Below are 21954 nucleotides of genomic sequence, written 5' to 3'. Positions count from 1 at the left end.
ACCCGATGAATATAAAAGAGAACCTTTTTACATATGACCCCGCGTTTCCCTCAGATTCGTGAAAGCATACCATACCCTGCTTAACCCGTCGAAACCACTGGGATTCCTCATCAAAGGGTGACGAATCTCGGCCATATAATATAATATGAAATATTTACAAGTGTATAGTCGCATAGTCTCCGGGTGTGTGCGGGTGGTGCTCATATAATATGGGATATTGGTGTGTGTGGGTGGTGCTTATATAAAATGGGGTCCGACAACAAACATCAAACTTTTTCGACCGACATAAATCTCCATTCGTTTTATCTGTATAAAAAATGGTTTCTTCTTCGTGATTTGTGGTGATGAATACAAAAATGTTATATGATTTTAGACGTGTTGTAATTTCGATTACAGTTTACTTTTTTGCCAAATCTACCAGAAGTAAAAGTTCATTTGTTTCATTTATTTTCTTAGCGTTAGCGTTATTACAATTACATTCAATTATGTTAATGTTAGTTTAACAATTCATCTTAGTTCGGATTTTTTTTGTATACGGTTGATTTATTTGTTAATTGAACAGTACTTAAAAATCGGGGAATACAAATTGATAATATAACGCCTTGCGTCGTGTTATCGAAGTTTATTTATTATTTTGCAGCACGTCTCCGTAGAACAATGTGGAAATTACTTTTCATGCTGAAAACACATAGTTGTGTTAAGGCGAAGAACTACGAAGTAATGCAAAATCATGTGTTTTTGGTTTGAAAATTTGATCGCTTAAAATATTTAGCGTGCTTCGATTAAATACTGCTAGTAGAACACACTTCTGCCTTTGAAACTATCAAGATTTTTTTCATCAACTTCAAAATTTCCTTAAGAACCACTTTTCGTTTATGGGTTAATAATTTGGTAAATCATTTTTTTTTAAATGATGGTAAAACATTTAAAACCTTTGTGCTTTAACTTCGCAAAATAAAATAAAATACACTTTTCAGCGATGTTTTTTTCTTGTAAAACAGCGGAAACACGAACCTTGTCTACAGAAGTGTGATTGTTAGCGGCCACATTTCAATGTTTCAGGATGTGGTGCATCGCTTTAATCTATAAATTCGACACAGAAAAGGTAATGGCAAATTTATGATATTACTTTTGTAGGTTTTACAATAATCAAAAACAATATTATGTTATCATCTCGATACGTATGCGTTATAAACGAGTAAACTGGTTAACTCGTGTACGACCGTAAGCAGATGAATAAGGATATTCGAAAAGACGGTGGGGTGTTTTGAACATGAAGAGCAAAAGTTTTTTATATGAGTACCTACCGCTCAAGAGAACAAACTACTCTCAACCGTCTGTAACCATCCGAGGCATCCCCAATGTATGTTGAGAGGCTGAAGGAAGTGGAAAAGTGGAAGGAGATTTTAAGAAAGGAACGTGGAGAAATATCTGGCTATTCAGATCTGGTTACTAAAGAGGGCTAAAGGCAATTCGAATAACGTTTCAATTCTGAATGGTCATCTATCATCAGAGCAAAACTGTAAGTATCTACCACTCTGGAACATAGAAATATAACACAAATATTATTTTTAATAAATAAATTGTAAAATAACATAAATTACTCTGTTAATATCCTGACCTCTTGATTCCCAGCCGAGGGTCGTAACTACTCAACCAAGGACGCTGTCAATAAATGGTGAAAAGAATACCAGAAGAATAAAGGACACGCAATTGGATAGAAAAGTCATGAATGCCCCAGATAGGCAAGGAATGATCAGGAAAATCAAATATTTAGGGTATAAATTACTGAGGTTGAAAATATGATTAATTTTAAAAAGGAATTAAGAAATTGTGTTTACCTGAAATATTGATGTTTGATACGTGATTTAATATGCTTAAATTTAAAATATTTAAAGATATATATTATATTTGCCGAATTATTTTACATATATTTTTCTAAAATAATTAGCACACACTCCGATATGAGCAAACTTAAGATAAATAGAAAAAAATGTCAGATAGAAAGATTTTCACTGACTTAGTATGTCTGTATAAAATTCTAAATGATGCATTTAATAGTCCGGAATTGCTTGCATTGATAAGCTTTCGGATTCCACTATTTAAATAACAATACTTTATTGTAATACTATAAATCGACATATATTTTAGTACAGAAATGCTGGTACTAACCATGTATTTATCACTGTATTCCTTATTGTTCAGAATACTTATGGAGGGTGATAATTTATTTCAAGTCAGTGGACATCTTTAATTAATCACTTAAAAAAAAGGTTCCAGTTTAGTTATGTATAATAAATTTGAACTGTTTTAATATTTATATTTTTCTATTCATATGTAAAATCCTTTAAAAGGACGTTAAAAAAATAGTAAGTTGCGCCATATAAAAAGAGAGTTTGGCGTCCCATCCTTGTGGAAAAGTTACATATATTGGTTAAATAGTTATCAAAATACTATTTATTTTGCAAAATTCTCAAACGACAATAAACATTGTTTTTAAAAAGTAACTAAAAAAAAAATTTGTGTGCATTTTTTCTCATTGAAAAATCAAGTACGGTTTTTATGTTTAATATGGTGTAAGAAATACAATTTTAAACGGTCACTTTTATATGCTAATAATGTTAAATTGAATAATAATTAATGAATGGTACGTATATGAAATGTGCTATTTTCCTCCATGCAGCTGGCATCTCAAATTCGCTCAAATGAAAGCAACTCAATTAGATATACATTGAAGGTTCTAACGCTGGCGTACTACTTATTTATTCATGGTCTAATTAATGAGCTGCCATCATATTGTCCATTACCTCTCAAAACAATGCTGGCCCATATACTATATAAATGATAAATCATTAGCTACTCAGTCAGGTAGGCACGCGAGACGACTTGTCATCATCAAACCATAAGATCCATCACGTGAATAATGAAAACTTTCCCCGCATACGGAGCCATCTCAGTACAGGCCTCACTGGGCGTGCGCCTGCCCATACAGCCATACAGCCATAGAGCGGATAGCGCACAGCGTACACCGTACAGCCACTCTGCCAGCCTGGTAGGCTTCTCCGTCAACCACCCTCTCTAGTATCGCGTACAACTTCGTAGCGGTAACGTCCGTCCGCAGTCGCGCCGAGCTTTCACAGCTTTCACATCTCCCGAGCTTTCGACTGTTTCTCGAGCGAGGGTTTCAGGATATATACGCATCGGGCCGGAACTATACCAATACGGACGCGTGATCCGATTACAAATAATGCTTGTTATCGCGAATAAAAATGAGAATTTTTGGCACGCGCAAACGCTGTTTTTTAATTGCACTGTTCGGTGGGAGTTTTGAAGTGTCACCTGTGAATAAACGTTTGTATTCGTTTACTTTATGAATTATCAAAACTTTCATTTTCAGTGAAAGCGTTGTTTAAATAAGAAAAGTTTTCTCAGTTAAGTTTTAAGGTCTTAAATAAGTAAGTATTTTATGTTGTAATTTTATTTTGATTGTAAATCTTGAGACTTATTTTCTTTGCTTGAACCTGGTTTAATTCCAAATGTGATTACATAACTTTTTGTTTAATATTTTGATTTTGTACATTAATCTACTGTTGAGGAAAATCAACATTACTTAAGAAATAAGATTTGGTTCGGAAACATAATACGTAAAACTATAATTTTGATAAATGCAAATAAAAAGTTGGATCAAAATATTTTACCATATTTCCACGAATTCTATTTAATTTTGTGTTAGATTTTCAACAGCTTTAATGAGAAGATAAATTAAAATTTAAATCATTAAGTTAATTTTAAATTTTAGTCCAACAGCTTTCATTAAAGAAAAGGCTATAATAATAATAACTGGTGTTGATAGATTAAATCTATTTGACTTTATAGTTGAGTCAGGATTAAGTGTTTCTCGACATTTTCTGCTGATTTCGCTTTTTAGAAATTAAATCGGAATGTTAAATAAAATTACGTTAACAAAATGAGATTTTGAAAAATGTTTACGTTTCCAACATCAAAGGAAACTATCAAAGACAGAGCCTATTTGAAGAGCGGGTGAAAATCATCCGACCGAACCGGTACTTTTTTTCATATTCCCGTTTTTATTTTTTGCAGAACGCATATCATCAATTTAAAAGGCTCGCTTTGCGGGAGCTATCATCCAACTATGGTTATGATGAAGTACCTAGCATACATGAATACGTATTTTTCATATATTTCGCTACCCGAATGCGGCTTGGGCCTGCAATTACACATTTAAATTCATGCTTCCGTTCCCTTATCTTTCTGACGTTTTAAAACATCACCGAAATGGCATACGGCACGCTATTTGCCATTAGCTCTTTAGGCCAACAATTCATATTACAGCATGTGAAAAATATTGTTATCAGTAGACAAAAATGAAAAGCACTTATTATTTTATTTAGCTAATGACAGTGATCAAACCTACGCTCTTTAGCAATTCAACGCGAGCTAAATAGAATAAATTACTAAGTACTTTCGAGTGATAAATGGATCAAAAACTTCAAAGCAAATAAAATAAACTATCATTTTTGTTGTTCAATAGAGAACACAAATAATAAATTTCTGATGGCATGGAAAGAATCATAAATTTTTAACATAATTTAATGATACAATTCTTAAAGCCGTCTAGCATTTCTAAAAATATTTTACGGATTAAAGGAACGAGTCAAAATGAACAGAATTTATGAGCCAAATTTGTTAATTCAATTAAAGATCTCTCTGGCATCAAAATAAATAATAATTTCTGGAAACAGATAAACGTAATCAAGACCAACAAATTAAATCAATTATTCAGATTTCATTATATGCTTTCAACGCCTCCGGTACGATAGCAAAATCCACGTGATTTATATAAAAATGAGACAATATATTATTCTCATCTTGGGGATGTTCCGAAACAGCACAAAGAAGAAGTACACATTTGAATGCTGACATCCAATCATAATGCTCTGTGAAAGGGACGCAATTGGTTCAATCTTATCTCAATGCGTTATCCGAATGCCTTTGCCTCTCCTCCCTTTGTACCCTTTGACTTCTCACTCAGTTTTCTTTTATCGCTGGGATTCGTCATCCATAGAACCGAGGCTGGGCCGTTATTAAAGACCGGGACCGAACTGTGTTCGACATATTTCACGGGGAGTTGGCGATATCTTTCCCCGATCTGGAACGAAATGTTTTTTCCGATTGAAAATTTACAGAGACTAAAGAAAACTTAACTGATGATATAACAAATAATATTCATCGAGACAACTGCTGTTTAATATATTTGGTTAATATGGCAAGTTACAAAATTAATGTCTTTTACTAATATAACCTTAATTTATTTTTAACAAGCTCTTGAAATGTTTGTGAGAATTGAATCTAGTTATTTCCCAGTTATAATTTCTGGAAAAATTGATGGTGCAAATCACTTATAGAATTTATTATTGATTAAAACATCCATTGAGGGCAAGTTTGGAACGGGACTTTGGTCAAATTTCAACACTTTTTTTCTTAAATATTTACTATAATTTTTGAAATACAAAATATGGAACAAATATTATGGTTTAAGCTCAAAATACTCAAGGAATGATAAAAAGGTACATAGACATACAAACCCTAAATAATGAAAAATTTCCAAACATCTTATAACAAACGATATACAAGGGTGAATTGACTGTAAACCAAGGGAACGACCAGGTTTACGATTATGATAACGACGCATAAAAAGGCTTAATAGGTATTGTCATTGATCCCCATTCGGTACCGGTGCCCGACGGAGATAATTCAAACGCATGCCAAACAACGATGCCCAGTTGACATTTTAGTTTACAGATCGACATTATTTGCAACAACACAACTACGAAAATATGTGTCTTTTTTAACTCGTCAAAATGTCTTCTCTTCAAAGCTCTGGTTCACCAATACCCTTCCCCGACAAAACCCTTAAAACAGCGTCCCTTAATATGACAGTTCCATATGTATTAAAAAAATACACTGTATATTCAATTGCCAGATAGATGCAGGCCTATGTCCCGCCCTGACGCTTGGGTTAGTGGGCTCGCGAACCGCGAGTGTGACGGGGGTGGTTATCAGAAACAGGAACGACTATGATAAATAGTCTCCATAATGCGATAGCGCCGGATCGAGTCTGTATCTGTAATATTTCCCACGCATGTGGAAAACATTATTCAGATTTTTCGCGTTAAAGATGATCCGCGCCACTAAAGGATCCGAACAAAAACGCACCCTTGAGTGTGAATGGATTTTATGGGAGACTAGTGTGAATATCTCAATTTTGATGATTTTTTTCACTGGTAGAATTGACGTTCAATTGGGCATATCGAATATAAAAATCATTCTCACGAATTAACTCAAGTGCTACTTTTTACGTTCGTGTACACAATATAAAATTTGACTACTTACAGTAATTGATACACTGTGGGTTCTCACTCAACTACAACTAAACCATGATCTTTAAAATGTTGATGTTCGATTATTTTTTTAATGTGAACACCAGGGATCCCAAATACCTAAAATCGGTAGAACTATGGCATCCCCAAGTACTGTAATTGTGAGAATGGAGGGATTAGGGAGGATTAAGAGACGGGGAAAAGATTAAGAAACCCTTGACTATTCATAGCATAAGACCAAACACAGTTGATCCGTTAAAAGAAGTGTGTAACGTTTCGAACCTGAATGGTAATCTTTTCCAAGATGATAACAGGAGTACTCAAACTCATTATACCTCAGTTAGTTTGAGTACTCTTGGAAATAAAAACAATTTTCACGAAATAAAGCTGAAATAAGTTTTCAATTCTAGTATCTACTCAACGTCACATTGTATTCATTGAAATTTCGTGTTAATTTTAAATTTGTAATATCGTATTTGAGAATGAATTTAATAAATTGGAGGCCTTTTTCTAATAATAATAATAATAATAAATTATTGATTTTAAATTACCGTGTACCTACGGAAATCATGTTATGCTCTCCAATTGTCCAATTGGTTACAACAACTATTTTCACAGTTTATGCAAACTGATCCAAATACTAACTACATCTTTTAGACTTCATTCTTCCAAAGTGAATCGAAGTTCAAGACTTGTGAGAGAATACATTCTGGTTACGTAACACATTTTACCATTCGAATCTGAAAAATGTATTTTCTTACAACAATAGACTTCAAATCAGAATCAGAAATCAGCCTTATTTTTTTTTTAAGAAATACGAACATTCCCGGGTTACGAATAACCTAACAATAATTTACTACTCTCCTACTGCCACCCCAGTAAGCGGAAAATTTTGCTTGCTATGTCAAACTCACGGTGGAACCCAGACTCGATGTCAACTCAGCCACAAATTCTTCTGTTAAGATGTTAAGTTTTTCAGTTAACGGTTGACCTGAGTTTTGGTAAAAACGTATGGACCATTTTATAGGTCTCTTTCTTTGAGGATCTGGTGAACGAGCAAGTTTTTATGGCAATTTCTTGTAGGCAAGTTTGTGTGGGCCTTAATGTTGCAATAGTCATATTAGGCAATAAGTGTAAATGTATTTTTCATATATTTTCATAAATGTAAGTTTATATATTTATTTTAAAGTTATATAAATTATTGTACTCAGCCTTCATAAGCAAATAGAAAACAGCTTCATGCAAGTCGTATTCTGAGATACGAGAGCTTTCTTGTTTATCAACCTAATATAATCAAAAATTAACTTTTTTAGATGAATTTTTCGGATTATTTTGCTATATTCAAAATGCTTGGTTTTAAATATAAAAACCATGATTTGTAATATTATTTCAAATAAGGAATTATTCTATTTGGCCAAAGAAACATTATAATCTCAAAGACAATTCTCTTTTCAAACATTCTTCTGATAGGTAGAACCAAAATATTGATTATTCCGATTTGATATCTCGTAGAAGAATCCAAACCCAAGCGAACTCTGGCGGGGTAAAAAAACAGTATCAAACACGGCCACCGCCTTGAAACGGAAACGAAATGTACAAACAAATTTAGGGACAGATGCCAAATGGTCTACTTAAAATAGGACTTTGCTACGCGTAGTCCAAAATTGTTTGTCAAAAATATAGCATATTGAGTATAATTCTCAAAAATACAATGTATGTCTCACCTTTACTGTGTTTTTGCTCATGAAACGCTTAATGCCTAGTATTACTGCCGTTTTCGTAAAAAAAAATTAAAAACAGTACGACGATTTTTACCCTGAAATAATTTTTATACCACTGTTTTCAGAAATTTGTATAGAACATTTCTTCATATTAAATGCAAATTGTGATTTTTACCAAATAGTAGCCGTTTTGCTTATTAAAAATCTGTAACACAGATTCAAAAAAGAATTTTTTTATTGCCTATTGTTGTAGACTGCCTTTAATGACAATATCGATGGGACAAAATCTATTTCCGTCTCGCTCTGTTATATATTATGTGCGTTTCTGTTTACATCTACCCAAAACCAGTAATGTTGCTATTTGAAACGCAATTATTATAAACAAACAATTTTGCGTTTTTTATTTTAAGTCTATTCAATTTTGTCGTAGTTATTGCAGGAGATCGTTATTTTACATTGTAAACGTGTCTTGTTCTACAGCATTGACTGCCAACATCTTTCCCAACAATAATTTTGACGGATAAAGCAATTTTTTTGCAATGTGCAATAATCCTCATTAATATCAGCACCAACATAAAACAACAAAATGACTCCAGCTATAATTTTAAATAGTGATGCACACAAACCGCTATTATTATTTGTAGTAAGATAATGCCTTACTACAAGTATACAAGCCTTACTACAAGCCATTAATCTCAGTAATGCCCTGGTGAAAGACCACAATTCACAACCGAAAAGTTCCTTGTATGGCATAAGTCATGTTTGTTGACCAAATCTAAATATCCAGATACTTCCTAACCTCACCCTTCCACATATTCTTCTTTTACTCCAAAGCTTTTCACTCTTTTAGTCACATGACACATGTCGTAGTCTTACCGGCTTCGGACAGTTTTTCAAATAAAATAATTAATTAACATTATCTTTACCTTACAAAAGTGTTTTTAGTGAAAATTATATTGAATATCGTAACAAAACATCGCGGCTTGTTAAAAACACACACTCATAATTACACGTTATTATTTGTCATAATGAAATCATTATTAATAATTAATGTATTCATTTCATATAATATCATCACTGTCTGCGTTGTATCATCGCGCTGACATGCTATTTTCTGAGTGTCACAGACAATACTAGAATAGAAAATAATACATAACATTCGTTAATTATTTGTATCAGTTACAGACGTTAAGTAATAACGTCTCACGATATATATTTTCAGTTACATATAATAAAAATAATAATAATATTTATTCCAGGATGTGGGGAGGTTAGTGCAATTAGTTAGTTAGTACCTACATATATTTTCTTATTTTTTGGTACAAACTTTTTTTAAATCTGAACTGTAGAAAGTAATCTTTTATAGAATATTATGAAGAACGCTAAGCTTTTATGAATATGCTCAGCTTTTTCTGCCTGAATGTTAAAAAACAATTAATTTTTTTTAACTCTCATTACGATTTCCGTCAAGAGCTATAGAGTTTTTTTAAGTAACCAATATTATTTTTTAAATAACGATTACGGCCTCCGTGGTCGATGGATAAGGCCCTCGACTCGCAATCTGGAACGTCGCGGGTTCAAATCCCGGCGTGCGCAAATAAATTTTATTTGATTAATTTGTGTTTTTTAGAATAATATATAGTTTAGAATAATATATAGTATATTTGCGGCACCTTCCAGAGTGTAAGATACTGTAGTATCACCTTAGTTTTAGACCACCATTTAGAATTGAAACGTTCGTTGAAATGGCTTTGGCCGTATTTGGTGACAAGTTTTGAATATCCAGGTACTTCCCCACCTTCATCTACCCCATCTCCTTCCCTTTTTACTACCTACAGTCTCACAACATACCCCAATTCAAAATGCCACAGTCTCACTGGCTCCAGACGGTTGGGAGCGGTTGGGACTCTTATGCGGTTTCACATTAAAAAAATTAAAAATCATTTTTTCTACAATTCGTCAATAAAACTATTATTACTTACTTTAAATTAGAAAAATATTGTTGAAACTCGGGCTGATGTGGTTAAATTTTCTTTTTTGTCTGAATTTTAACGTCGACGTTCTGAAAAACTTGTTTGGAGAGGTGATGAAATATGCTTTCAAATTGTATTAGAAATGAACATAAATTTTTGATACCTTAAAAATTATAAATGCAAATTTAAAAAAAGTTTTTTAAAAATTGCTCACCTCACGTATTTTTGTCGAAACATTGAACTAAAATAATTTATAAAAAAAAAACTTTATTCTATTAAAAAAAAAATCACAATGCTCTTATTATGGTTGTTCTACATGATTTATGTAAGAATAACAATAATAAAACATAATTAAAATGCATATTATTATAGAAACCATATTATAAACATTACTATCATGTCACGTTTTTGCAGTTTCATACAAAAAAAATTTAAAAATCAACAAAGTTTCATAAATTTTCAATAAGTTTCATTTTATTTTATTAGTTTTATTTTATTTCATTAGTTTCATACAGGTGTTAGTACTTTTGTGGTTAAGATCTAAAATTGAATACAAAGCGTGGTGTTTTCTCTTTCTAACACTGTTTAAATTGTACTATTCGTCATAACAGCAAGGAAGACACAACTATTTCTATGACACCATATAAGCTGTTCCCAAAAGCGAACAAATGAACTCTTAGGATAATTACTGTTTATTCCCAAAACCGAAAAAAATAGCCTGAAAGGTTAAAGAGCAGAGAATAAAATTTCTAGTAAGGGTAGGTACTATAAAGACGAAAAACGTGACATATTAATTAATATTAAACCGAAATTTTATCGGAAATTCGAATTTGCTCCTCACATATTTGTTTTCAGAACCCTTATCATAAGATAATTTTTTAATTAACTTTGAATTTCCGAGTTGATTTTCTACAAATTAAATCAATTCTTAAACCAATTGTGTTCATTCTTTTTAATTATTCCTATCGGATAATTGTAAAATACACACACCGCCAATATAATCCGATGTTTTCGTACCGGTTTCATCAGGCAATCAGCCCAAATTGTGTTCGGCCCCCAATTAAGTCTCGAATTGTCCAACCTAAACCGTTTTAATGCCATTTTGATTCACCTGTTAAATTTGAATGTGTCCCATATAAAATAAACCGAAATTCCCAGAACCAAACTGATTCCACTATCGAAATTACTTCCAGTGTTGTTTCTCGTTTATTTTTTAGTATTTCCTTTCGATTTTATATTGTTTATTTGTTAATTAATTACTTTATATATTATTTATTGGTAGGCGCAATTAAGAGGTAAATAATAAATATATATGGCAACATGTACATAAATTTTAAAATATTTATGAAGAAAAAAACTATAATACATATATGGTAAAATATCTTTAAAAAAATAATAAAATATTTGGTTTGACTAAAAATTGAACATTCCTGACCAGAAACTGGAGTCGACAACTCTACTAACCTCGCCAAATACCGATTGGGTGAGACTGAACTTTATTTCGTATATTAATTGCTGTAATTTCATCCTATTTCAGAGAAATGCGTATACGTCCGCATGGATTGTGATTGTTCTAAGTTTATAGATTGACTTGTTATCGACAACTATTCTATCTGCCTGTAATCGTGTATCGGAAATTGGGTTAATTTCTGCTTCCGAAATTTGCATTCATTCATTACCGAAAACAAAAGAGAGATTCAAAAAGATATGTTTAAAAAACCTTTAAAATTAATTAAAAAAAAAAAATAATAATAAAAAAAATAATTAAAAAAACATTCTCAGATTAATAACATGATAAAATTTAAATTCTGCCATAATTATAAGCAGAATGTATTGCTTGTGCGATGATGGAGGATATGGCTATGAGAGGAATTGAACCCAAATACCTGAGTGGAAACAAATCAAATTTCTCAACTCAGCCACTAACTTGTAATTTTACGTATTAACTGATACTTGAAAGTCCACCCATACACCAAAGGGCAGCTCGGTGTGAAAGATTTGGAGTTGTGGGTGAGGTTCACTTTAGCGAATAGTGAACTCATATCCGTGTAGATGGTGAAATTTAGCCATTAAAAAGTATGTTGGTTAAAAATAAAAATAAAATTATAGAGGGAAAATGGTTTGTATTGAATTTATGCACGGTATAACTTTATTGGAGATACGATCGAATTTGTCATACAAACTATTTACATATACAGAAAATAATACTTTGGTTATCCGTTGATGTCTGAAACCAATAATAAACAAATTATCAATCAAATGGAATAATCCATTCCACTATGAAAAAACTTGATTCGATTGGCTTTGATTATAAATTAAGCTAATGAATGGCGAATGAATGATGATGCACAGGTACAGTAGAATCATTCTAATGCTTGCTTGTTTAATGGTGTACTATATTACCGTAGGACTAATTTGGGATAAGAAGAGACTTTGGGCGGGTGTTCCAAACTTCCAATTTGAACAATTATAGGTGTGCACAAACCATAGACATTCGAATTGATAGACCAGTTAATCGAATAAAGGGAAAGTATCTTCCTTTGTGTGATTTGTCAATTAATGAATCTAACAGGCAACTCACTTTGTAATATCACTATTCAGTGCTCGAAAATAAAATTTGCTTATAAATTTACAGTCCTTTTTGCCATGTCGCGCAAATTCATGGTAACTTAAAAAACTTGACAAATCTGCTGCACGCTTAGTACGCAAAAAATATAGAAATAACACTTGGTTTCAACTTAATAACCACAATACATAACTATTTATGTGGTGAGAGATTGTAGAAGATGCATTAAAGTTTCTTTTTTTTTAACCAAAGTTAAGTTCTCAGGTTAGGAAATACGCATAAATTATTAAAATAACCTAAACTAAACCATTAAAACCTATTTTTTGCATGTGCGACTTAAACTTCCGACATAAATACTTGTAAATATTAGATAGACAAGTTAAAATCGAGTTTTGTTTTTTTAAAGAGCAAAAGCGTACAGCGGACTTCGACAAATTTAGCAAAAACATAAATACAAATCGCAAGTCAAGTGCAAAATATATGGTCACGTGTTTTTACAGATTTCGTGTTATTGCAAGTCTATCAATTTGTATGTCTATGGCACAAACACCTTCAAATGTGCGCTTTTTGAAATGATTCGTTTTATGAACTGATAAAGAACGAGGGCTTACTGAAGTAATCTCTGTTTATTATTAATCGGAATCGGTAAAATGAATCATTTTTATAAAGGTAGCAGCCAATAAAAAATATTCGTTAAGAAATAAAATATCGTCGGTAGTTCGTATTCGAATTATGATATGACTGAAGGAAATAGTGATGGATTAGCGCAGTTGTTAGAGCTGCGCTCCGGCAAAGCGTAGGTCCTAAGATTCGAGTCCCAATTGCGTCCGTATTTTTTTCTGATTTTTCTGGTTCAAATTTTCGTTTGTGAATCGCTAGTATTTTCTTCAATAGTAAAAAATCCTTATGAGATCAGATCAGTTATTGAAATCAGGAATCAAGAAAGATATGTTTTTAACAAAATCAATCAGCAATTCCTACCTCAAATATACCGGTAGCCAAAATCTAATCGCTTTACACGTTCGTCGTGTTGTATGTAGTGCTCAAATCGTTCAAAACAGAAATCAAATATAACATAGTAATGTGCACACTAGTCAAGAGTGATTTTATTTTATTTTTAGAATTTCAAAACCCCTTAATGTTTATTCATTAATCCTGTACTGTGAAAAAAAACAAGATTTTTTTAACCGCGCCACCCGAAGATGTCGTCTCTGGTTAATAAATAGTAAAGGATCAATATAGCATAGGGTCAATGATTACACTTAAAAGGAATTTTAAAATACAAAAAAAAAATTTTGAATAATTAAAAAAAAAACTAAAAATACCATTTATGTTACTAGATCATTCATGTGTTAATCGTAGAAGTGAGTGCACATCTTCAAATAACTGCGCTAACTCTGTTAACTTATTAATTCGATATTTCTGTAGTCGTGACATGTGATCTCCCTATACCGTTGAGTTTAATATTGATTTATTATGACGAAGGCAAGTAATCACGAACATATAATGTCATTAAATGATAGTGGAATTTTTTGTATTTCTGAATAATTCAAAATTCAATTTCTCTAATTTTAGCGTAATTTCAGGTTGAAATATTATTTCAATATCTAGTACTAAATCCTCCTCCGAAAATGTAAGAGGACGTTCATGAAATAAATTTTATTCAATCTAATAAATTTAATTTAAAAATGGCGTAACTTTTAAGTTTTTTAAAATCTATTTATTATTAGGTTTTTAACTATCAACATTAACGTGAGTTTTTTTTAAATGTAGTTTCAATTACATCATTCACAATCTTAATATTTAAAAAAAAATGTTCTTCAGTTGAAAATATCGACCACATTTATCTGAGAATTGGTTTTACTTTATTAATATCTTTCAGGATTAGTTAATATATTTTGATATTTAAATGAAGCAGATTCACCCTCAACATTTTTACAAACTAATCTTTGCCCAAAACGCTTAATTATGTAGATTTTTAACCGGCTATCTAATTCAACAATTACTTAATGATACGTTTCAACAAATTCAATTTAAATCAATGTTTAATGAGAGAAAGGGCTGAAAAATACAGACAATTGGTCTTATTTTGAAAAAGTGCAGACATAAAACGCTGTACCTTGAAATCACTTGAAAAATTTGCACGCTATTCATTAATGCTGAATATGAAAAGATCTGAAGCTATTCGTATTATGCTATCACCACGTCAATAAAGCATCCAAATAGTCCCCTATCCCATCTGAGAGACTCCCCGCCTTCAGCGTTCTGAATGTCACTTTCTTTCAAAGCATTAGTGAAGTAAAGCGGGGATAGCTGGTAGAGCCTATGAGAAGGTAAACATTGCCTCAGTGTAGCGATAATATCGCTTTTCACGCCTGAAACTTTTCAGTTAATCTCACATAGATTGCTATCTCGTTGAGCAAAGGCTGTGGAAATATTTGCTTTGTTTCAGAGAGGGTTTGTTTTTAGCCATGAGAAATATTATAAAAGCACCCTCCGGCATGCATCTGTTATTCGATATAAAATTAGCGCTTTATCAGAAAGGGAAAAGGTTCATTGTAATTAACATTTGAGTATTATTAATACCCACCGGAACAGATGGTACTTCCTTCAACTGTTTAAATAGTCTTCAAATGCTTACGATATTGATATTTTTCAAAATAATTATATACTGTTTTGGTAAGATTTGTGAAACTAATAATCAAAAGCAATAACAGTTGCAAAATTAGTTGTTTTTTAATTTGTTTAGAATCAACGTCATTACAATTAATAATCTTGGGAAAATAAGTAATATTTTCTCAAATGTTGATTAGAGTCTACATTATTTTTCATTACTAAAATAGTATTACTTTAGCAGTGTTCAGATAGTTTATTTATCGATATTTTAAAATTTCAGATAGTGATAGTTGTAATGCAAAACTTAACTTATACCAAAACACAAGGGAAATGGAAAATATTATTTTACAACTTCTGTTTTTTTTTTATTATAGTTTATTGAACAGTACATGTTAAATAAATGGTTTTTTTTTATTTACGAAAGTGAACTAAAATAAAGTGCATCCCCGTGGGTTGAAAGATATAATATAATGTGTACCGCGTTATCAAGTGATTGTGACATAAGAGACTGCCAACACTGAATACCATGAGGAAATCAAACAAACATATTGGCAAGACAATCTTTACCTGGATTATTGCGGTCTGCTGTCATCTCACCATACCGATTTTCTCCACACTACTGGACAAGAATGGTAAGTAATTTATTTTGAATTTCATATAGCTTTACCCGCAAGAAATATTATTTGACGGCTGTCTTTGTAAATTTAAAATGAACGTCTTTCAGCTGTTTATTAATTGAAAGCTTCAAGACTTAAGTCAACAGCTTTTACTCTCCTTTCAAAACCACTCAGAACAAATCATCGTCAAAGGTAATATTATAATTTGGATCAACGACGTTTCCTGAACGAATGTAAGTCGGCATGCAAAATAATGTAAGAAACTTAGTCAACCAAAAGATATCCAGGTGGAGTCTTGCAGATTACAAGCTGAAATAAACTTTTTCGCGATATTATAATTCACGTAATTTTCGTGAAAATATATTGTTCTCTCTCCCTTCCCCGTTATTTAATCGTGCACTTCTGTGTGGCTTTCTGCGGAGTAGATGAGATTAAGCATTCCATCTGGACTCTGGACAGGTCACTAAGAGATTACTAACAACATGATTGATGCTCCATCGTGTGCTTACCGCTCCACGGGATGCTGCCAGTACTTGGATAACAACACGTTATTCTCGCAACTTATAATGAGGAATGAATAAGTTAAGTCTGTTACGTGATATTGTGTCAGAAAAGGTAATCTAAAAATATCTAAATTATAGTTTTCCAAAACGGATACAATAGTTTCCCATGATTTCGTTAATTTTAACTTATTACTTATTATCAAGTCCCGCGTAACAAACAAATCAAGTCATTCACACATTAGTAGATAGTCCTTAGACTCGCAGTCGAGGAATAGTTAATATATTCCATTCATACAAAAGGAATAGTTTTAAGCAATTAATCAATATAAAAGTTGAGAAGAAGAAGTTGATAAAATGGCTTTTTACATGATGAAATGATCTGATCCATCGATTCAACTCTCTGTTCCCTTTATATTTCTATTGAATCTGATTTTGTTAATCGTCTTGTCACATTACTGTGAATTTTATAACAATATTTTATGATTGATCGTTTATAATTTTCAATGCTTTTAGCAAAATTTTTACAGTCGAATTTAAAAAAAGGAAATTAATTGTTTTGATTTCCGGCCCAATTACATTACATGGGAATATACCGTCGATATATTAAATAGTATACACTATGTAAAGTACATAGTTGTAATTCTCAAGAATCACTGTCATAATAGGCAAACTGAATTTGTTCGCGATATACAACGTGTTACCATAATTGTATTCTTGGAACTTATAATTTTTAATATTTACAGGTGCAACATTATAATTTATGTTTGTGTCCAATCTAATCACGTTCTAAAATCTAAATCAATGAAATCAATATTCTTTTTTTGAAATAGTTAAATAATTGAGGTTTTTGGAGAGTTATTGAGCCATGATAGAATATGAAAATATTCATTTCTATTTTGTACATTCATCAAAACTACAAAGTACAAACTGACCAGTTCCCAGTAAGCTATCACATAAAATCCCTGAGGGGTAATTTGAGGGATGACCTACGATAAATTATTGGGTGTTGCGGAGTGAATAAATAATGTTGTTCATTTCCACAGCCATTCGGCAGACGACAGGATTGTAGATTAAAATAATTCCCTTTGATAAGCACAGACTCATTACTCGATGGGCGGATTTGATGTTTCCTTTGGAATTAGTTAATTAGTCGATCTCTGTAATTTTCTACATTGAAAAGGTGTCGAGTTGTTTCTTGCGTATAAAGCGAATACAAAATATAAATAGCAAATACATTATTAGCACTTGTGAAATGAAACTAAAAAGGGACGCCTTTGAGCGCCATCCACACCTGTTTGGCGGAAAATTGAGATTTCGTAAAGAAAAGTGCTCTTCCTCGGAAATCCTTTTCAGTGAAAATCCTCCAACACCTGTGACTTGATACATGATTTCTCATCAGAGGCAATATTTTATTTCACCCAGAGTTTTCATATTTAAAATATATTATGAATACGATTATTTTACCAAGAGCCGGAAAGTAAATAGTTTAATAAGTTGTTATTCCATTTAGAATCAAATGCAAACATCTTTATTTGTAGGTAAAATAAAATTTGTAACTTTAAAAAGGAAAACAAATTTTTAAAACTTCTTAAACTAATTTACAGGATTCTAATTGGTTTTGTTCGGCAATTTCTTTTGTTAATTTATGTTTGAATGGGTTACACTTTTTGTAGATAATTATTTTTATTTGTCTGTAAAATTATATCTAAGAATTATATACCTAGGAATTTAATTTAAGATTATTTTACTACTTCTAAAAATCCAAAAAACGATAAGTAACGATATTTTAAGGGAAGTATTTGAATTACTTCAACTAGCGATTCCTGGCATTATTTGGAGTAAATGTGAAACAAATTTTGGTTTCCAGTGCCTTTTATGTTTTTTTTATTTTTATATAGATTTTTTCAAAAACATTTTATTTAAATCCTCCACATGTTTACATTATTAACTCAGCAGTGTAATCACCCAAACGTTTACATCGACCCTATCTATCCAATTTATACTGTTTTTTTTTTAAACCATCGAAATGTAACCGGAGACCAAAATTTCGTTAAAATTTTTTTCTCCAAATAATGTCAGGAATCACTGGTAAAAGTAAGTCAAGTATCCCTTTATACTATGAAGATTGTTTTGAGAGTGCTTATTTCTTCAAGCAGTAATTTTGAATTTACTAGTTATCAACGCAATTCACCTGATCTAATATCAAACTCAGTTTTTCATCGAAATCTAAGTAATTGGATCTAAGATGAACACTTGAGTACTCCTAATGAATGGGCTGTACATTTTTACTCCAATGTTAAAATCATATGTTAAGAATATATTTTACATATCCTTGACGCCTTGACTAATTTTAAGGAAAGGAGAGATCAGTATTTTATTTGAATTTTAAAAATTTCTCCTTTCAAAAATTACTCTACCTATCACGAATGTTATCAATTGCTTACACTAACAAGTACTTACAAATACTTACACTAAAATTAGCATAAAAATATTTCAATTTCTATTTAGTGCATACTAACTTCTAAACCCTTTTAATCTGTTTTATGAATATTTTGTAAAATCCTTGTCATAAACTGAACACAAACTAGGTTCCCCAGAAAATTCAATTTAAAAAGTAATTCCATAGAAAGTGACAAAGGGAAATTTTATAAGCTCCGACATTCACAGTCCCAAATTAAATTACTCGAAATGTTTACAGTTCATTTCAGCAATCATACATACTTTCGCCTTAACAATAGGCTTCAAATACGAGTGAATGTTAACTGAAATACCCATTGTTCGCGCGCTGAAACTTTTCCTAAGAGCCTGAATTCCAAGTGCCGAGAATCGCAAGATAACCCAAATTATTAACTTACAAAATGCCATATCTACTGCCGCACCCCGCTTCACCGTGCCATCATTATTTCTATTGAAATATACTCGAGATATTAAATCTTATTGATATTACAAGTGGATGTTGTCAACGAGAAATGACGAGTTGAGAAATATGTCACAAGACGATTATTTCAACGATAAACTCATCTTTTTTTCTTAATTTATCGTCGTTCGTTTTTATCAAGGGCTTACATTATTTTTGCAATACATATTACGTATTTGTTTTTATATGTTGAGTTTACCTCTAATTTTTTTTTCTTTAGATATGTTTTTCCACGTTCCCTAGGGCAAATACAAATTTTATAAATGAAAATCAGTAAATTTACTGAAAAATGTTTGATTGTGAATTTCAAAGAAGGCTTCTTCGCCAAGCTATGATGAAACTTCCTTCTCAGAAAAAGAAACATTATGATTTATTAAGAATTGTGGTATACAAATACCTACTTTAAACTGTTTATTGTTCAGGTATAAAATATTCATGAGAAAAAAAAATAAGATAATATTTTAGTTCAGTTCAGTGCCGATAAATCGGAGTTATTTGAAATATAATTTTTACAATTTCATACAATAAAACGGAACAATTAATTGTACATTACCTATCTCACTAAGTGCGACCTACGAGTATTCTGAGGTAGGTGACAGGAATATATAATAAAAATATTTCATTGCCACGTTAATGACTGATTTAGGAAATGTTAAATTTACGTAAATATTAATGGAAAAGAATCAATAAAGATTCTAGTGTGTAAAGGAAGAAAAAACATTACATTTTTAGACATATGATTAATAATGCGACGCGTGACGATAATGTTATATAAAAATAATTAAAATAATATAAATTGTAACGCATATAGTAAAATAAGTTCTATCTCACAAGGTTTTCAATTTTCTTTCGATCTTTTCTCACTAGACATTCAGTTTTGTTTTTGTTAAAGAAATATATATTAGTTATTACTATGTTTTGCAGTTGCAGTTTGTTGTATGCATGAGGCGTTGAATACAGTGTCTTTGAGCAAAGGTTGTCGAATATTTCGGTATCAAAAGTCTCCCTTGTGTTTTTGCTATGGGTTATATATAAATTGATGGTTTTGATACATTAGTTCTGGGTTTACGTGAAGGTGTAATTCACTGCCTTGCTTGAGGTTAAGAACTCTCGAAGACTGGAAAAGCGACTTTGCTAGATGCCTGAAGGGCTTTTTTAATACGATTCGTGAGCTTACTTTTTGTATTTTTATATATTTACATAACACGATTTATGAGAAGAAATTAATATTAATTCGTCCTACATTCAAATACTTTGTCAACTTTTACACATAATATAGTATGTTAAGCCTAAAAATAAATTTTCTTGTTCCCTAAATTGGTTAATTTTGGGCCTAAGCATCATAAAAGTACTTTTCAACTTCCCCTTGTTCAACTTTGTTAAACATGAATTTAGCGTTATTTCAGTAGCTGTCTTCAATCGACTACATCTCCGCTAAATGTCTATTTTTAGTCCCAGAGTGCATAAACCCAAGCAAATTATGCAGGCAATCCAAGCAATGAGAAATCTTAATATTTCAATATGTGATCAGACGTTTTGAAATATCAATTCCCTTGTCTAATTCAAAAGGTAGTTTCTAGTAAGTTTGATTTGAACAATACTTTAAATTTCAAAGTTAATTTTCAAATTATTTGAAGTTCTGGAAAGCAACTGACCCATAATGATGTAATAACAGAATTTGATCAGGACTTTTACAGAACTTGAAAATTAACGTTGAAATTTGAGGAATTGTTCAACTTCTTTGAAACAACCCGTCCTCAGTCTCTTGATTATATTAATTTCAACCGTTGCACCAATGTTTCACCCATTCTCGATAAAGCAGCAATATTTTACAATTTCTTCCACCATTTTATTTTCATTTGTTATGTGAATGAAAACATCAGTACTATTTTATTTGGAAAATAACTTTCAATGACCCAACGCTTACAACTACACTAAATGTATGAATACGTGTAATTGAATTGCACTTATTTCTTCTTAACAAATGGTTTTATTTCATTTATAATATGTTATGTTTTTAGAACAATAATTTTGCAACATAAGTTTCCAAACTTTGCTATAATAATATAAAAACACCCGAAAAAAGATAGGGTAACTACTTAAGTATACCCCAAAAAAATCATTAATTCATAAAAATACTAGATTTAAAGGGAAGAAAACTATAAATCGAGAAGCAACAAATACAAGATAATTCAACTAATAATCCTTGGGAAGATGGACGGAACACATCGGGGTAGTATGGAAGACGCAGCACCTCGTGACTTTAAAACTCCCGTGACTGGTACGAGTCAAGTTCTATGGGTTGAGTTGGTGGCTTAGTTGCTAACTGGTGAGTTGTTTGGGGTCTGCAGTCTGCAGGGTGATTTTTTTCCTGGTGGTAGCCAATCTCCGACTGGAAAGGGTATTAGAACAATAATAAAAGATTAAATTATATTTTTTGCTTTTTAAAGAACCTTGAGGGTATATTTAACCTAATGAATAATTGAATATAACTGTAAAGATAGGTAATAATTATTTTTAAATTTATTGGTGCGTTTAAAGATCTTTAAATTAACATGAAAATCAACATATTATACACATGAATTAATCAAAATAATACTAAGAATGGTGACATATAGATCTGTTAATAAAATACCATTA

General features: G+C 31.4%; 1 protein-coding gene across 3 annotated transcripts in view; it reads left to right on the top strand.

Moving 5' to 3' along the window:
- The first annotated feature begins 3094 nt into the window (after positions 1 to 3094).
- Positions 3095 to 21954, top strand: part of LOC149424497 (neural cell adhesion molecule 2-like) — a 239400-nt gene continuing 220540 nt past the window's right edge. For 2 of the 3 annotated variants that reach the window (XM_089631386.1, XM_089631383.1), the window contains exons 1-2: positions 3095 to 3455; positions 15702 to 15909. In XM_089631386.1, the coding sequence (XP_089487512.1) occupies positions 15804 to 15909 (106 nt within the window). In that variant the 5' untranslated portion in view covers positions 3095 to 3455; positions 15702 to 15803. Of the gene's footprint in view, positions 3456 to 15651; positions 15910 to 21954 lie in introns of all 3 variants that reach the window. The other variant, XM_089631385.1, reaches the window with a different exon arrangement.

Source organism: Hesperophylax consimilis, chromosome 4 (assembly GCF_061612785.1).
Source record: "Hesperophylax consimilis isolate HC1 chromosome 4, BYU_Hcon_1.0, whole genome shotgun sequence".
NCBI classification, from domain to species: Eukaryota; Metazoa; Arthropoda; class Insecta; order Trichoptera; family Limnephilidae; genus Hesperophylax; species Hesperophylax consimilis.
Note: the sequence above shows the minus strand (reverse complement) of the source record. Positions and strands in the feature narration are given on the sequence as shown.